This window comes from Aspergillus flavus, chromosome 1, assembly GCF_009017415.1.
Source record: "Aspergillus flavus chromosome 1, complete sequence".
NCBI lineage: Eukaryota > Fungi > Ascomycota > Eurotiomycetes > Eurotiales > Aspergillaceae > Aspergillus > Aspergillus flavus.
The window spans coordinates 3059426-3074444 of NC_092406.1; the positions used below are offsets into that span (position 1 = coordinate 3059426).

The 15019-nt window shown below is 46.8% G+C and overlaps 4 protein-coding genes across 4 annotated transcripts; 2 read left to right on the forward strand and 2 right to left on the reverse strand.

The window, feature by feature from the left end:
- Nucleotide 1: 1 nt before the first annotated feature.
- On the reverse strand, nucleotides 2–4786 carry F9C07_2279432 (uncharacterized protein). The gene is made up of 2 exons (XM_041288398.2): nucleotides 3366–4786; nucleotides 2–3315 (listed from the first exon to the last, which is right to left on the reverse strand). Exons 1-2 carry the CDS (start codon nucleotides 4509–4511, stop codon nucleotides 1954–1956), a joined length of 2508 nt encoding a protein of 835 aa, XP_041140825.1. The 5' UTR covers nucleotides 4512–4786; the 3' UTR covers nucleotides 2–1953.
- Nucleotides 4787–5001: 215 nt separating this feature from the next.
- Nucleotides 5002–6725, forward strand: F9C07_1135 (medium subunit of clathrin adaptor complex; the record flags this gene model as incomplete). The annotated part of the gene is made up of 4 exons (XM_041288392.1): nucleotides 5002–5004; nucleotides 5068–5511; nucleotides 5565–5761; nucleotides 5819–6725. The coding sequence occupies 4 exons, from the start codon at nucleotides 5002–5004 to the stop codon at nucleotides 6723–6725; spliced, it is 1551 nt and encodes a 516-aa protein (XP_041140824.1).
- A 2624-nt stretch (nucleotides 6726–9349) lies between these two features.
- On the forward strand, nucleotides 9350–11750 carry F9C07_2227956 (fungal-specific transcription factor; the record flags this gene model as incomplete). Its single annotated transcript, XM_041288391.1, has 3 exons — nucleotides 9350–9454; nucleotides 9503–10239; nucleotides 10304–11750. 3 exons carry the CDS (start codon nucleotides 9350–9352, stop codon nucleotides 11748–11750), a joined length of 2289 nt encoding a protein of 762 aa, XP_041140823.1.
- Nucleotides 11751–12382: 632 nt separating this feature from the next.
- On the reverse strand, nucleotides 12383–14999 carry F9C07_1074763 (uncharacterized protein). The gene is made up of 2 exons (XM_071507484.1): nucleotides 13776–14999; nucleotides 12383–13709 (listed from the first exon to the last, which is right to left on the reverse strand). The coding sequence occupies exons 1-2, from the start codon at nucleotides 14671–14673 to the stop codon at nucleotides 13015–13017; spliced, it is 1593 nt and encodes a 530-aa protein (XP_071365773.1). The 5' UTR covers nucleotides 14674–14999; the 3' UTR covers nucleotides 12383–13014.
- Between the last annotated feature and the right edge of the window lie 20 nt (nucleotides 15000–15019).

Sequence of the window (15019 nt, forward strand, 5' to 3'; positions counted from 1 at the left end):
TAATAATAATAAATAACATTACAAGCGTCAAAGAGTGAGATCTTGATTCCTTATCCTTGTGCTCTCGGAACATTATTAAAATCTATACAAGCCAACCCAGAGGGTCAACAGTTGCAGAGAATCGAAACCAATACAACACTCAACCCTACCCAATTAGTAGTTACCTCTCCGCGCCACCATACTAATAATAGAGTACCAACCTTGCGTACTACTATGGAGTAGGATATTGTTGTGACTGCCATAGAGTAAGAAGAATACCTATACTATGTACATAATTTGTTTTGCTGTATAACATCATGAAGTCTACTGAATGTGCTGAGCTTCACATACTGTAGGAATACTAAAAGAGTAGACTCAATACATGTCCCGTATGTTTGTATGTATGGATGTCCACTACCACCTTGGAATGGTCATACCCAACCTAGGTTCTGTAATGAAGGGCATAGGTGGCCACAACCCGCCACCCAATCAATATCCAGCGCCCAACGCGCAAGCCCCTTGGTGCTCCTTGTTGAACCGTTCCTGTGTGTCTGATCGGCGTTTCACATCTTGGGGAGCCTCCTGTTGTCAACGGAGTAGAATGATTAATTAATTTGGGCTTACTGACTCTCCAATCTGTTTCCCGGCGCTACTCCGTACAATGGTTAGTACTGTTACCAGTCCCTGGCGAAAAGCTAGTTACCAGTATATTACACAAGATACTTGACAGGTTACTGTAAGTATCATGTGATATGGTATGTTACCCTTGTTGTCCTCGTTATCCTCTTCCAATTCTTCTGTTCAACGTTGGAAAATCCCTGTTATCGCAAGAGCCTGGCACGAGGTCTTAATTTAACTGCCGAGGTATCCACTCCCAACCCCTCTGGAAATTACTAGTAGGTATCCTATATTCAGAAATTCAGAATCAATACAATATAGCCTCCCCCTGCCTCCTTCCAAAATTCTATCGCCAGCCACCCCTCACTTTAAAGGTCGTCCAGGCTATGAGATGCTTTAACTCTATGCATTGTCCCTGGACTACTGTAACCTAAAATCAATCTGCTCCGATGGAAGACTTCCTTATTCGTACACGGAGGCACGTGACTTGCTATTAGCACCCATACGCATATAGTATAGTAGCTGTCTCCTTCAAGATAAACCCTTGCATCGAACATCAAATTCTAAGGTAGTTGGACAGGAGGTCAGACTATGGAGAGAAGTATTACGGACAGGCTATAGCAGTCAATCAACATTGATACCTGCATGATTTCTTTACTCCGTACGGCTGCCCGGGACTCCCCGACGTACGAACTCCCTTCACAAATGTCCATCCTCCTCATATAGTCTCGAATACCGAACCCTTCAGTGAATACAAAAATAGCAACTGCAAAATCCTCAAATGAAACGCCGTGATCAAGACAAAAACTAAGATATCATTTGCACCGTTTGAGAGGTAAACGCCCAAAGGGTGAATAACCCACGGCGCCGGTGCTGAACTGCTATCTGGTATAGCGCTTTTGGTATTAGAAAACCTTACACGCCGTATAACGCCGAAACCGTGAATGGTATCATTCGAGCCAGAAGTCACAAGCAATGCAACGAAAGGGGGTTGAGATGCAAGGAAGGCGGAGATCAATGTAATCTCAAGTCGAAATAATGTGTACAAACCTGAACTTACGAGCCATGTTCGCATGTCGAGAAGGTTGAAGGTATACGTCGGAGAGCATACCTCGAGAGAATGACAGGGTTATGAGGGTGATACATACCTGGTTCAGTGAAGTGTTTGTGAGACTTGATGCGCCGGATAGTTTCGTTAGTAGTTATGTCATAATTACTAGTGGTACCCGACGGAAACAATACTGTAACCAGTATGAACCGAAAGGTGCAGTGGCTGGTTAGACAAATCTAACAGCCCATATAGCCCAGAGTAGAGGTCTGGACTAGGGGAAAGTAAGAAACTATTCTCACTGGAGATCATGATGATCTGGAACGTTTAGCGTCCGGAGTAGGACTCTCGGCCAGCTCAAACTCATCTTCCGGCTCGCGGTGTCGTTTAGTAGATGCTGGGCCGGGTGATTGTGTGCCAAGTGCCTCGGCAACACCAAGATCTTCTGCGATCCCCAGATCCAGATAGTCTTCGTCGTCCTCAAAGGGTAACTCTTCGGCTTCCTGGTTGGTATGATTTGAGGCGATATGTTCAGTGACATCATCAGATTCCTCAGGGAGGTCTGTACCCTCGATATCATTGTCTGCAATCGCCGAGCCTCGAATAGAGCTGTCCAGGATGTCCCCTGCTATTCCTAATGAGTCATCGACCAGGTCAGGACTCGGTTGAACATTGTTTCCTGACAGATCTGAGCCAGTGTTATCCAATTTAGGCAAAACATCACTCTTATCACCCTGTAATGTCTCTTCGGTTTCATCGTCTTGAAACTGAGACGCAGCGCCCTCGACCTCGGATTGACTGTCTTCATCATTTTCTTTCAGAGATTCCCCTCGAAGCTCTTCTGTGATTGACTCAGTAGTATGATGGTCATCATGCCCATAATCGGAAGCATCGCCCTCAAACTCCTCAGTACCATCGTTATGATTGGAATTGATCGTGATTTCTCCCTCCTCGGGATAGCTTTCGTCGTTGGCGTTGTCCGGTGCGGATTGTTCTTCATGGATATCGTGGGCTTGGTGATCATCATGTGGAACATCCGTGGAGCCGTCAGGATTTGGTTGCTCCTCTGTCAAATCAGTTGCAGACAAATTATTGATAGTAGCAGTCGATTCTGTATGCTGTTCCTCTTCAGAGTCATAAGATTCTTCATTTAGTGACTGGCGATCGTGAGACTCAGGGTTGCCAAGTTCTGGCTGAGTAGGAGCTTTAGTTTCACCATCATCGCGGGTCTCTTCAGTAATACCACCTGATAGATCGGCACCTGCAGCATCGCTTTCGGGATACTGTTCCTCCGGCTGGCTCTTCGCAACTTGCTGCTCGTGGACATGTGACTCGTTTCCATGGACTTCCTGCGTCTCAGAGGGGTGACGTTTTTGTTGGCCAGAGATGTCTTGCTGTTCCTCGCCGGGGCTCGCTTCCCGGTCGTCTCCTTCAAATATCTCTGCTGAAGCTGCTTCCACTTCTTGATAGCCATCCCATGAATGGATTTCAGACAACCCTTTTCCTTCGCTGGCAGCTAGGAGAAGGTCAGATACTTCCGCAGATATAGTCAGTTTTGTGTTGAGAGTGAGATAAAGCGGTTCAGGTTCATCAATTCCATCATTGTGGCACAACTGGAGATACAAGTCGACAATCTGGTACAAAGTCACCTTTGATATGTGTAAAGAATCCTAGGTCAACTGTCAGCATCTGTACAATGAGAAACGATAGAGTGACAAACCTCAGTTAGTTGGATGTTCAATGCGTCAACATCCATAATGAGAACCTCATTGTCTCCAACATTGTCCTGGAGCACTTGACGGCAGGATTGGAAGAGCTCTCCTAACGGTGCGTATGCGAGATTCTCATCTTCGAGGAAAAATGTTTCAGAGGAGTCACCCTCCTTGGGGGGAAATAGCGAGATCTCGTTGTCTTGATAGTACACTCTCACAGGGTATAACGAAGAATCCTTCGTCGTACCCTGCTCTTGCTCGTCGTCTTCTGCAAGTTCCGTCTCCTGCCCATGAGGTTCATCACGTTCTGTGTCATGTTCTGTGGTGTTCTTTCCTTCCGATTCCAATTCTTTGTTCTCGTCCGCTGTTTTCCGGTTTTCACCTGCATCATCTTCATGAACTTCGGGGCTTTCGGCGCCAGCTGTATGATCCTCATGATCACTAGGAACTTCGTGTATATCTGCTTGTTCTGGTTGGTTAGTGTCAACGACGTTATTATCCACATCTGCGGACTCGGGCTGGTCCACTTCAGCCTCCTGGATAATGTTGTTTTCATCTTGATGATGGTGCTCTGGAGGAACTTCTTCCAATGGGTCATTTTTAAGGTGTGCGGATTCGGTGTTATCCCCGGGACGGGCTACCGCAGCGTAGTTTTCGCTAGTGGCCTCCTCGCCATCATTCTTTTCCGTTAAGATGTGTTCTGATGTTACTTGATTATCCGCAGGCTCAAGGGATGCCGGGGCTTCTTGAGATTCTGGTACAGGGGCTTCTGGAAAAGGGGCATCAATGTCTTCATCGTAATCATCTTCTAGCATCTCTGCCTCATAAATCTTCTCGGTGCCGTACTGCATCTCAACACTGTAACTTGTCTCTGCATACTGGTCGTCCACATCAAGCATGGCCGGTTCAGCGACCTCATCTATCATATCCGCATCGTTTGGGCCGTCTTGTTCGTATTCTGTTCCATGAAGAGCTTCTTCATATTCGTCGGCTCCCATCATATCTTTGTCGGTGTTTGAGGCTTGGTCGTCCATGTCATCAAGGTCGATGTCGAAATCATCGGCATGCCCCTGATAAGGCGAAGCCATCTCCATCGTGTCATCAACGACGGGGGTTTCCATTGCAGAAAATGCTAATGAAGAGGTTGTGGCCATGGCATGAATGTATTATACAGCAACGGGTAGAAGGGAAGTCGCGTAAGATTTTCAGCGTGGCGTCCCAGCTGTCAAAGATTCGAGTTCGAATAAGGTGTGCCTGCTATGCTTACTAAGGAAAAAGAAGGTCTCGACCAACACGTAAAATAGAAGAGATAGACACCTTTTCTACAACGTCAGTGTGAGGGGAAAGCGAAAGATAACAGGGAAAGGAGATAGAGGTAGGTGACGGGGTTGTTAGACGTGTAGAGGTCGCCAGCAGCAAAGTTAGGCTGTCTCTCTTGTGCTGTGGTAAGCGAGGGGGTAGTGCTGTGCACGGGCCAACGGAGAGACAGAAGTGAACAGCAAGCGGCTCCGCCGCTGGAGTGGAATACCTGGCATTGCATTCGGACACAGTCTGGACACGCTTTCAGACAATCGGTCGTTTGACTAAAGTTGCCATTTTATTCGGCTACCATTGAGACGGATTCAGACCGTTTATTATACAGTCATGGTTTGTTGCAATCTTTAACGATCCCACTAAATCTTGCTGACCGTTGTCAACACACAAACACAGGTCGTACTCGCAGCATCCATATGCACCCGCGGGGGCAAAGCAGTTCTTTCGCGCCAGTTCCGTGAGATTTCTCGCTCCAGAATCGAAGCTTTGCTCGCATCCTTCCCGAAACTGGCAGATTCTGGCACCCAGCATACCACCGTTGAACAAGACAATGTCCGCTTTGTGTACCAGCCCCTGGATGAGCTATACATTGTCCTGATTACCAACCGTCAATCCAACATCCTGCAAGACATTGATAGTCTTCACCTTTTTGCCCAAGTTACTACCAGTATTTGCAAGAGTTTAGACGAGCGGGAAATTTTGCGCAATGCTTTCGAGCTACTCAGCGCATATGACGAGCTGGTGACACTGGGGTACAGGGAGAATCTGTCGTTGTCGCAGATCAAGACTTTCTTAGAAATGGAGAGCCACGAGGAGAGAATCCAAGAGATTATTGAACGGGTAGCTATCTCTACTAGGCAAGCGGCTGGCTGTTTGCTGACTTTACTCTTTAGAACAAAGAACTCGAGGCCAGCGAAGAGCGCAAAAGAAAGGCGAAACAGCTGGAGATGCAGCGAAAGGAGGCAGCTCGTACCGGTCGTGCTATGGCTCCACGCACCCCGTCCTATCCTGTCTACACTCCCCCATCGCGACCTGCCGTACCCGATGCCTACGATTCCTATGAAGCAGAGAAGAAGAAGTCATTTGCTAAGTATGTGTCTGTATCTTGTTACCTTTGCTACAGTCACTAATAGGCGACGATTTTTAGGCCGTTGCCAACCAGAGGGAAGGGCATGCAGCTCGGCAAGAAGTCAAAAACCACGGATATATACGAGAAAGTCCGCGGCGATCTGGGCCCTGAAGTTGAGGAGTCTAGCCCTCTAGTCACCCCACAAGCTTCAACTCCTGTCGTCGGGGAGACATCGTCTGCTCGCGCCTCTCTCTCTGCTGACCGGGATCCTATTCATGTTACTATTGCAGAAACAATCTCTGCCAATCTTACTCGTGAAGGTGCTCTGAAATCCTTCGAAGTCAAGGGCGACTTACAGCTCCGCATCTCCGACCCGTCATTCACTAAAGTCAGACTTGACCTTGCCACCAACCCTACTCATGGGGCTCAGTTCCGTACACATCCAAATGTTGATAAGGCTGCCTTCACCGACTCATCTGCCATTCAGCTAAAGGATTCGACTAAGCGATTCCCGGTCAATAACTCAATCGGCGTCCTACGTTGGCGTGTCGCTAGCTCTGATAATGCTGATATGCTCCCTATCACCTTCACCGTCTGGGTGAACAAGGGATCCGATTCCACTACAGTCACCGTTGAATACGAGCTCACTGGGTCAGACGCTCTGCGTGACGTTGTTGTGACTATTCCATATGGCGAAATAGAACCGTCTGTATCTAGTTTTGATGCTGTGTACGAAGTGACCGGAGATAGCATCGACTGGAACATTGGAACAGTGGATGACAGCAACGCTTCTGGTAGCTTCGAGTTTGAATCTACAGGGGATTCTGATGAGAATGGTTTTTTCCCGATGAATGTTCGTTTCTCTAAAACGAATCCTTTCGTTGAGGTTGATGTTACTGCTGTCTCCCTATTGGAAATGGATGGCGAAGAAACCGGGTTCAGCAAGGAGGTGAAGAGCATTGCAGATGGTTATTTGATCAAGTAATACCGTTATGGGCGTATAGAGTACTAATGATGTTCGGATTGCCTTTTAAGATTTTATCACTGCAAATTTCCTCTAATTCTGTTGACCAGGGCCCTTTTGTTCTTATATTCTCAATTCAAATTATCATTTCTGCCTAGTTGTCTATATGAGAACGGTAAAGTCGGTGTACATGGTTTAAATCAAGGAAGAGGCGTTATTACTAGCACTCTTGGGGTCTACTTTTGGGCATAAGCGATCTATACCAAAGATCATAGTTCCACATACCCAGGTTCACTGAAGGAGCATTCCCTACTACTGAACATCGGTCACTTCAAGGAAACACAGAATCTTGATAGAAAGCCCATGGGGCTGTGTCTCTAATATTATTCATTTATATTTGATTTTATTCTATTTTCTCCTTTTCATAGTAAAATTAATTTCAGTCTTCGTATGACGACAGGAGGGCACATGAAAGCATAGGTTTTGTTGTCTTTTTATCATATGGTAAGTTTAAAGTCACCTGCCTTGACTGTTAGGCGGTTGTATTCCCATATTCGCATTGCGGCGTACTTCTCGATCTTGAACACCCTCTATCTTGAATGTTCGACATTCTATTTCAAACAAATACTAATATTGAGGTATGTGCGCATGGGCGAGAATGAGATATTTAGCCCCGGCTGACCATGGCTCTCGATTGAATGGATGTCGTCGAAACTGGGTCATTCGGATGTAATGAAAGACGTCAGCATCGAGAGGCACTCTCTCCTATCCGCCATGACAGGGCGGAGCCACGGAGGACAAAGCTAAAAAGGGAATAAACGACTCTCGGCTCATGCTTAGTGTATACAACAATCTGTCAATCCGGTCGTTGATTGATCCTCCAGGCTCCCCGTACCCCCAACACTACGCCATGGATGGTCAGCCTTTCGGTGAGGAGGTGCAAACTAATTCACATGAGCTACTGGTTATTGGATCACATTTAAAGTACGGTAACCAGGGGTCCTGGGAAGCTGTTGGGGTATTCTCCCCTCTTCCACGCCACTGCCCCCCAAGTGGTCATCCCCTTGACGATCAGGTGGGGTGCAAAGGCAAGTCAAGGGGGATCTCAGTCAACCAAGGCATGATGGTTGTCATTTCCACTACTATTGTGCTTATGTCTTACTAGCCCTCGGCCGAAATATCAAAACTAGGCCTGTCTAGTCTTCAACCAGTCATGTCAACTATGGATCACCCCGTCATTTAGGTATTTCTATTCGCTTAACCTTTGGCTTAACTTATGCAGCATCTAACGGCAACCCCAAAGATGCATCCTCGCATAAGCATTACATGTAGGGACAACACGGAAAATAGTGATTCTAGACCATGCTCAACCAGCCCTGTGAGAGGCTCTTCCATCTGAAAATGGGCAGACGGCTGAAATGGTGAAAGCCAATGAGATCGTGCAGGGCGGCTCTAGGTGTGACCGATCAACCATACTCCACTGCATGTCACACTGGCTCCCCTGCACGGCGTCTAAGGCAACATTTGGGCACGATGGATATCCCCTGTCGAGTATCAACCGCCACCCGGTTAAAGAGACCTAATGATTTTATAGGCAATAGCTCGATCGCCTTATTAGGTATCGGCGATGAACATCCAGTTCCCCGATCCATCTAGAACCTAATTGACTCGGGCTTCTATACCATTGCAACTGCCGCATTATGGGTTTCAGATATCCATGAAAATGTCTCTAGGCAATGACCCCACATGGCGCTCTGCCATTCCGACAAAACTTTCTTATTTTTATTATTTCCTCCACTGGGTTTCATTTTCCTATGTTGGCATGATCGCAGTGGTTAAATCTAAGACATTTCTTGGCTTCCTTTTCAGGATATGTTGTGAGCCGTGCCTCAGTGCCTTATTTACCATGGCGACATCTTATGGGATGTTTTTTTCTTTAGAAGCCAAAACAAGAACTTTGATCGACCGCAGCAAACAATTTCTGGTACGCACAGAAGTAAGAACCTAATTTGCCTAGGTATGCGTATTGACTTTGTAGTGAAGTCTTGGTACTTGTTCTGTTTGCTTACCAGTGCAGATAAGATATTTCTTTTCAAGTCCCCGATATATCCATGTCACTTTCATTACACGATGATTAACCTGCAGTTTCTCTCCTGGAAAGAGCAGCCTACTATGTTCAATGCATCTTCCTCTGATGCTAAAAGCTACAACCATGGGGTATGATCTGACTCTTCGAACACTGAAGCAAATATCCTACCTTCCGTACGTGTTCATGTATTTATGCTCCTAATAACGTGCAGGACACTCCGATGGCCCCGCCACCCGCACACGACATAGATCATCTTTTTGGTAGCAGAAAAATGGCCATACCAAGACTGGCAGAAGGGGCTGAGTCTGCTTTTACCTCGCCCGGGAGATTTCATCGTCGGCATGTTAGTCGGGCATGCGAATCCTGCAGACAGAGGAAGACAAAATGCACAGGTGATAAGTCAGGCTGTCGAAATTGCAAGGAGGCAGGAATCATATGTTGTTATACTGACGGCAAGCGAGAGAAATCTAAAAGGTTAGTGGCACTGTTTCAATTCATCTCTTACTTCACTGGTGCCGTGAATATGCCAACTTTCCTAAATCTCTTTCAAAGACAGATGGCTAGCTTAGAAGGAAAGATACAGGCCTATGAAGATGTCCTTAGAAAGCTGAGCATCCGATTTGGTATCTCTGACGAGCAGTTGATGAGTTTTGCACTGGCAGTGGGTGTGACTAACCCTTCCTCATCCCTCTGTACTAAGTGAAAGCAGGAATCCGCCGCGGAATCGGCCACACAGCCTGATGCATATGCTGCTACACCTGAAGACAGGAAGTTCTTTTGGGTCTTGGGCTCAGAGCCATATCTTTCCACTACTTCGCTGGTGTCCCATATTGCCGACCACACAGAGGAGGATTTTAATAGGGACGACTTCACACGAGCCACGGGATTCATTGGTAAAAGCTCAGAGATCTCATGGCTCCAGATGTTAAGCAAATATGTGAACTCTGGGTGCGAGGTATGTCATCCAACTTCTGATATACCTTCACCGGCTTTGACATCCTCCTGTGATGGGCCGATAGCTTCGTCAAATTATCACCTTGATGACTTCGACATGCCTACTGTTGAGCGACTTGACACATCTGAGCTCCCGTCTAAGGACACTGCTACAAAGCTTTTCAATGCGTACTTGAGTTCTGTACATCCATCGTTTCCTATAATCGGAATTTCGACATTTGCGTCACAATTCCAAGCTTTCTTCCATAACCCGTCTCTGAAGCCAGGGAACAAGTGGCTTGCCATTTTGAACCTTATTTTTGCTATTGGTGCAAGATATGCCCATTTGACCAATGCAGAATGGAGAAGAGACAGGGATGATCACTATTCATACTTCATAAGAGCAAGAAACATGAGTCTCGAGGGCCAACTGCTACACCATTCTGATCTACAACAGTTACAGGTTGAAGGATTGGCGTCTTTCTATATGCTATCATCTGGCCATATAAATCGGTATGCTTGCCTTGGGTATCTGCGTTTCGAATGTAAAGCTCGCCACGCTTACGGATAGATCCAGGTCATGGAAGCTCTGTGGCAGTGCTGTGCGAAGTGCACTGAGCCTTGGGCTGCATTTACGCAATATAGGGACGTGCACTTCTGATACGTCTAAAGAAATAAGATACCGTGTGTGGTGGGCTTTATACACACTCGAGCATCGTCTCAGTGTGATGACAGGCCGACCGTCCTGCATCATAGATGTCGCCTGTACGACCCCCCTGCCTGTCCCTTTCGATGAGAGCGACTTCCGCAAAGAATCCGTAATGCGTCTTATAAACCGTTCCACACCAGAGGATCTTGGCCAACCCGGCCCGGCCTCGAATTCTTCTCCTAACTCAAACCTTAGGAAGACAGGTAAAGGAATGGAGAGCGCAGATGCAAACGCCGCTGCCCCGTGCAAGTCACTGTACTTCCTGCAGTTAATAAAATTGACTTCAATTGCGAAAAGGATGACAAGCAAGCTCTACAACCCTGACGGAGTGGAAAAGGCTTGGTCAAGTATGGAATTTGCGATACGAGGGCTTATGCTTGATCTTGATTCCTGGCTTATAAACCTACCTGCTGCTTACGACTTCACCTCCACACACACCTCGCAAGGCTCGGCAACCCACAGAATGAGCCTAGCTCTCACATTTTACAGTACGAAGATTGGAATCACAAAGCCGTGCCTTCGCCGTATAGAATCGAGTGCACTTGGTGATAAATCGGAAGAATTTTGCAGAAAGGCTGCAGCTGAATGTGTCGAATCTGCTTGTCATATGTTGAGACTGTTTCCCGAGCCTCTGGAAGCTTCATTACTTCACAAATTGTCTCCTTGGTGGTGCATATTACATTTTCTTATGCAAGCTACTGCCGTATTGTTAATTGAGCTTTCTTTCCATGTCCAACACGTTCCCGAAAAAGCGGCCATGGTGTCAAAGGCGGCTAAAAAGTCCTACGATTGGCTGGCAGTTATGTCGGAGACTAGTATGGCCTCAGAAAAAGCTCGGAGGATGTGTGATGAGTTCCTGCGCCGGCTTGGCTTCAACGGCGGTGCTGAGATCCACAGCTTCCCTTGTATAGCGGGCCTTGCTTCACGGAACTCGCCCGAGGACGAACCTCACGATCCACACCCCAGACTCACAAGAATAGCCACCCCCGATGGCCTTCGAGGTGGAATAGGCTCCATACCATTGTCACCGGTAGACCATTCCACCGCCGCTTTTGCCCGGCCATTGTCAGTTGGTTTGGAAGCCCCGGAGGCACATGAATTTGACCAAGACGAGAAAGCTCTCACTGTCCACAATCTATATGACGGCTATTTACCCTACGACCCGAACACCGGTCAGATAACCGGCTCCTTTTTCCCCCCTGAAGATGACATTGACATCGGACTGGGGCCGTATTATTGGGATGAAGCGATGGGAGACCACTATTACCAACAACCGGCCTCAGCATCCCCAGTGATTCCGAATGACCCAAGATAGCAAAAGCGACCATATATTCTTTTCGAGCAACGTGAAGCTTTCAACCATTACACCCATTGAGCTAAGGTCTTGCTTATGGGACGGAAATGTTCAAAGAACTTCTGCGACACACGTTGTCTTCGCTAGTTTCAGACCCCTGATTACAAGCTACTGTCCAATCAACTGTTTAATGTCTAATGATCCTGTTTCGGCACTGTACAAAGGGATGACGGCAATGTTTTGCTCGTCGTCCGTTCGTCTTCACGTTGAGCAACAATGAGAACGATTTCACATGATTGACGCAAGGAAAGCAATGAAGGAGTGAGAATGTCCTCAGGAGAGCCAAAAACACCTGCGAGCGAGATCAACAAAGCATGATTCGCCACCTCGACAATAATTAGCAGTGAGATGAGGAGTCACTCCTTCCCAGAATAAATTCACTATGACGTTCCCAACACTCGTTTCCAAACGGGAACACAACACCGCTGACTGAGCCACACAGTGTTTCAGCATAGCCACGATCCTTCATTATTACTCAATGCACCGGTTCCTCGCTTGGTTTCGCTGGACTGCAAACCTACTGCTATTTGATTCCTCCAATCATGATATCGATATCCTCGAATTCTATCAAAAAGCACTAGTGGTACTGCGCAATCATACAGCTTTTAAACTCATCAAGTGGGCGGAGCACAGACAAAAGAGCAAGAAGATAGTAAAATAGTAGAGAAAAGAAAAAAGGACTGAGGAAATCAGAACATTGTATAACCTACTACATGAGAACACCTTTTGACCAGCGGGTCAGATCAAGGACTCCTTCCCGGCAAGGGCAAGATATCAAATTGCTTTCCAATTATGCTGGTCATCCACCCCCAGTCCCTTCATTGAGGGAAGTGTTGATGCTTTCTCTGACCTCAGAATATCTTGAAACGTCGTGTTTACTTGTTATATGGTGAAAGAATATTGTTGCCGCAAGGCATTATATGTAATAACTTCCGAGAGTAGCATGTTCCTATTTGTCTTCTTGGTTTATAAATAGACTCTGTCCATCGTTTCCCTCGAACACTAAGAATGTTATAATTTGTTTGCCGCCAAAGCGACATAAATATATACTTCAAGTCTTTATACCCCCGTAGTAGAAGTAACGCTCTAAGGAGATATGTAAGATTGTCTATACACAATGGACATAGTCTATGCCTGTATTTACCAACCATCAGGTCTTCGTAGCAAAAAAAAAAAAAAAAAAAAAAAACAAACCGTCCAGGCAGACCCAAGACTAATGTTCAGATCACGCTTCCCAGTTCCTTTTCTTCGCTGTAAAAAGCAAACGAGCATTTTCTTCCTGGGAAGAGGATCGTGATAAGCCCGAGGACATTGCCGGCACAGAACTGATCCTGGACAGATGGATGTCGATGACACGGGCTCTTCGAAGTGATCGATTTGCCCACGAGCCGGACGAAGGTGGCCAATTTTTGTTATCCCAGTCTTGTAGCTCAATACCTAGTAAGCCTCTAGCGTCACCCACAAACCGCTCTATACAATCCAAAGGTGGTAGAAAACGGCGTCGCACGCCGCAACCATTGTGATTTGTGTCAATTTGATAATCAGGACACTGTTTGAGCGAGGAGATGATTGCAGTTATGTCGCTTGGTAACCCAGCGGGCTGGGTACGTTCTGCCGTGTCCTCGTCTTCAGAATCTAAGCCAAAATCTGAATCTATCAGGGTAGATCCTAGAAATATTGTCTTCGTGCGCAGAGTGAAAAAGCGAGTCATTTGACCCAGGTGAAAGGCGTCACAGGCACTGGAATTGCCAAATCCACATCGACATTGATACTGTCGGGATTGGACCGCAGTTACTGCGACCGATGTAGTGGTCGAGTTAGGGCCTTCTGGCTCCTCCAATGCGCCAAAAGCGCGGAGAAAGTACGCTTGGAGATCTGTGATAGTATTCAAAACGCATTGTCGTCTATAGTATAATTCTTCTGCAGACCTTATTAGCATCTGAAATACCACTGGCTTAGGTGGTGATAGAAGAAAGCTAGATTTACCTTCTAGACCATCGGAAAGATACCGCCAGCGGACGGTAGGTGAAGTAGGTGGTTCCACACCATTTACCCAAAACTTTGACCCAGTAAGGATCAGCGCATGCGTCCATATCTGGAATATGGTATACTCATTAAGAAACCTCGCTATGAAGATCGTTTGCCGAATTCGGTCCTCACTCAATCTCAGTGCCGAGGAATCGAACCTCGACAGGGGAATCCTTCCTTTCCCAAATGCATACCCAGACCTTTTTAAAGCTTCCCGGATGACATAGGGAGAGTTGAAGGAATCAGCTAGCTCTATTAACCTAGCAACTAATGAGGTAGGCTGAATTCTGAGCTCCCCGCCGAACTTGGCTTTCTCTTCTTCCTCGAATGAGTTGAACGATAGCACTTGGAGGAACAGTTCGATAGCATCTACCCCAAGCTTTTGCGGGAGATGATCCACCGGTAACCTGACTGTTGGCAGGGTATACTGGATCGAAGTATCATCAGATAAAGATTCTCCACCCTCAGTGGTGGTACCCTGGCTCCACATCGCCTTCTGTTGGATGAAATCCCTGCCTTCAGAGAACTTATTAGGGTCAAGCAAGGCCCGAAAGTAGGGACTGTTCCTCATAAGATCGTCACTTAAGACCTGCCAACGGTGACTAGCGTTTCCAGGAGAAACAGGAGAGCTGTCTGGGGGAACGTATTCGATAATCACATCCCCGGTGCTTAATAGAACTTTTACAGCTGGCTGGGGCCCAGTTAAAGGAGTATCTCCTCCTTTATGATTGTTAATAACAGCGGAAGCCTCCCCAGTCAAATGAGAGCAGTGGGGATCGTCTTGAGCATCGCGAAGCCCCGGTGATTGAAGCGAAGCTCCTACTCCATCTGGTAATGAAGAATGACTTGGGTCCATGACGTGTCAATTCAGGAGGTGAAAGTCTGTATATAGGTCCTTTTCACACTACTCGCGTCACAGGTCTGAAAGCACATTGGAACTGTAGAATTGCCTATACTCTTGTTTCTCATCGATATGGTTGTAATGGTTGTGGCCTGTGCTGTTATTCGGATGCCCCTCTCCACGGTTATGAGAGTGTTCATATATTTCCCCATAAGAAAAGACTATAGACACGCGCCAATGTGCATTCTAGTATGCGTAAAAGGGTTGCGACTCAATTATGGCGAGGAGTTGGTTTAGTGGTGGGGAACTGAAATCATCGACGAACGTTGCCTCATCGGGAGATAGCGTCATGTGATAATAC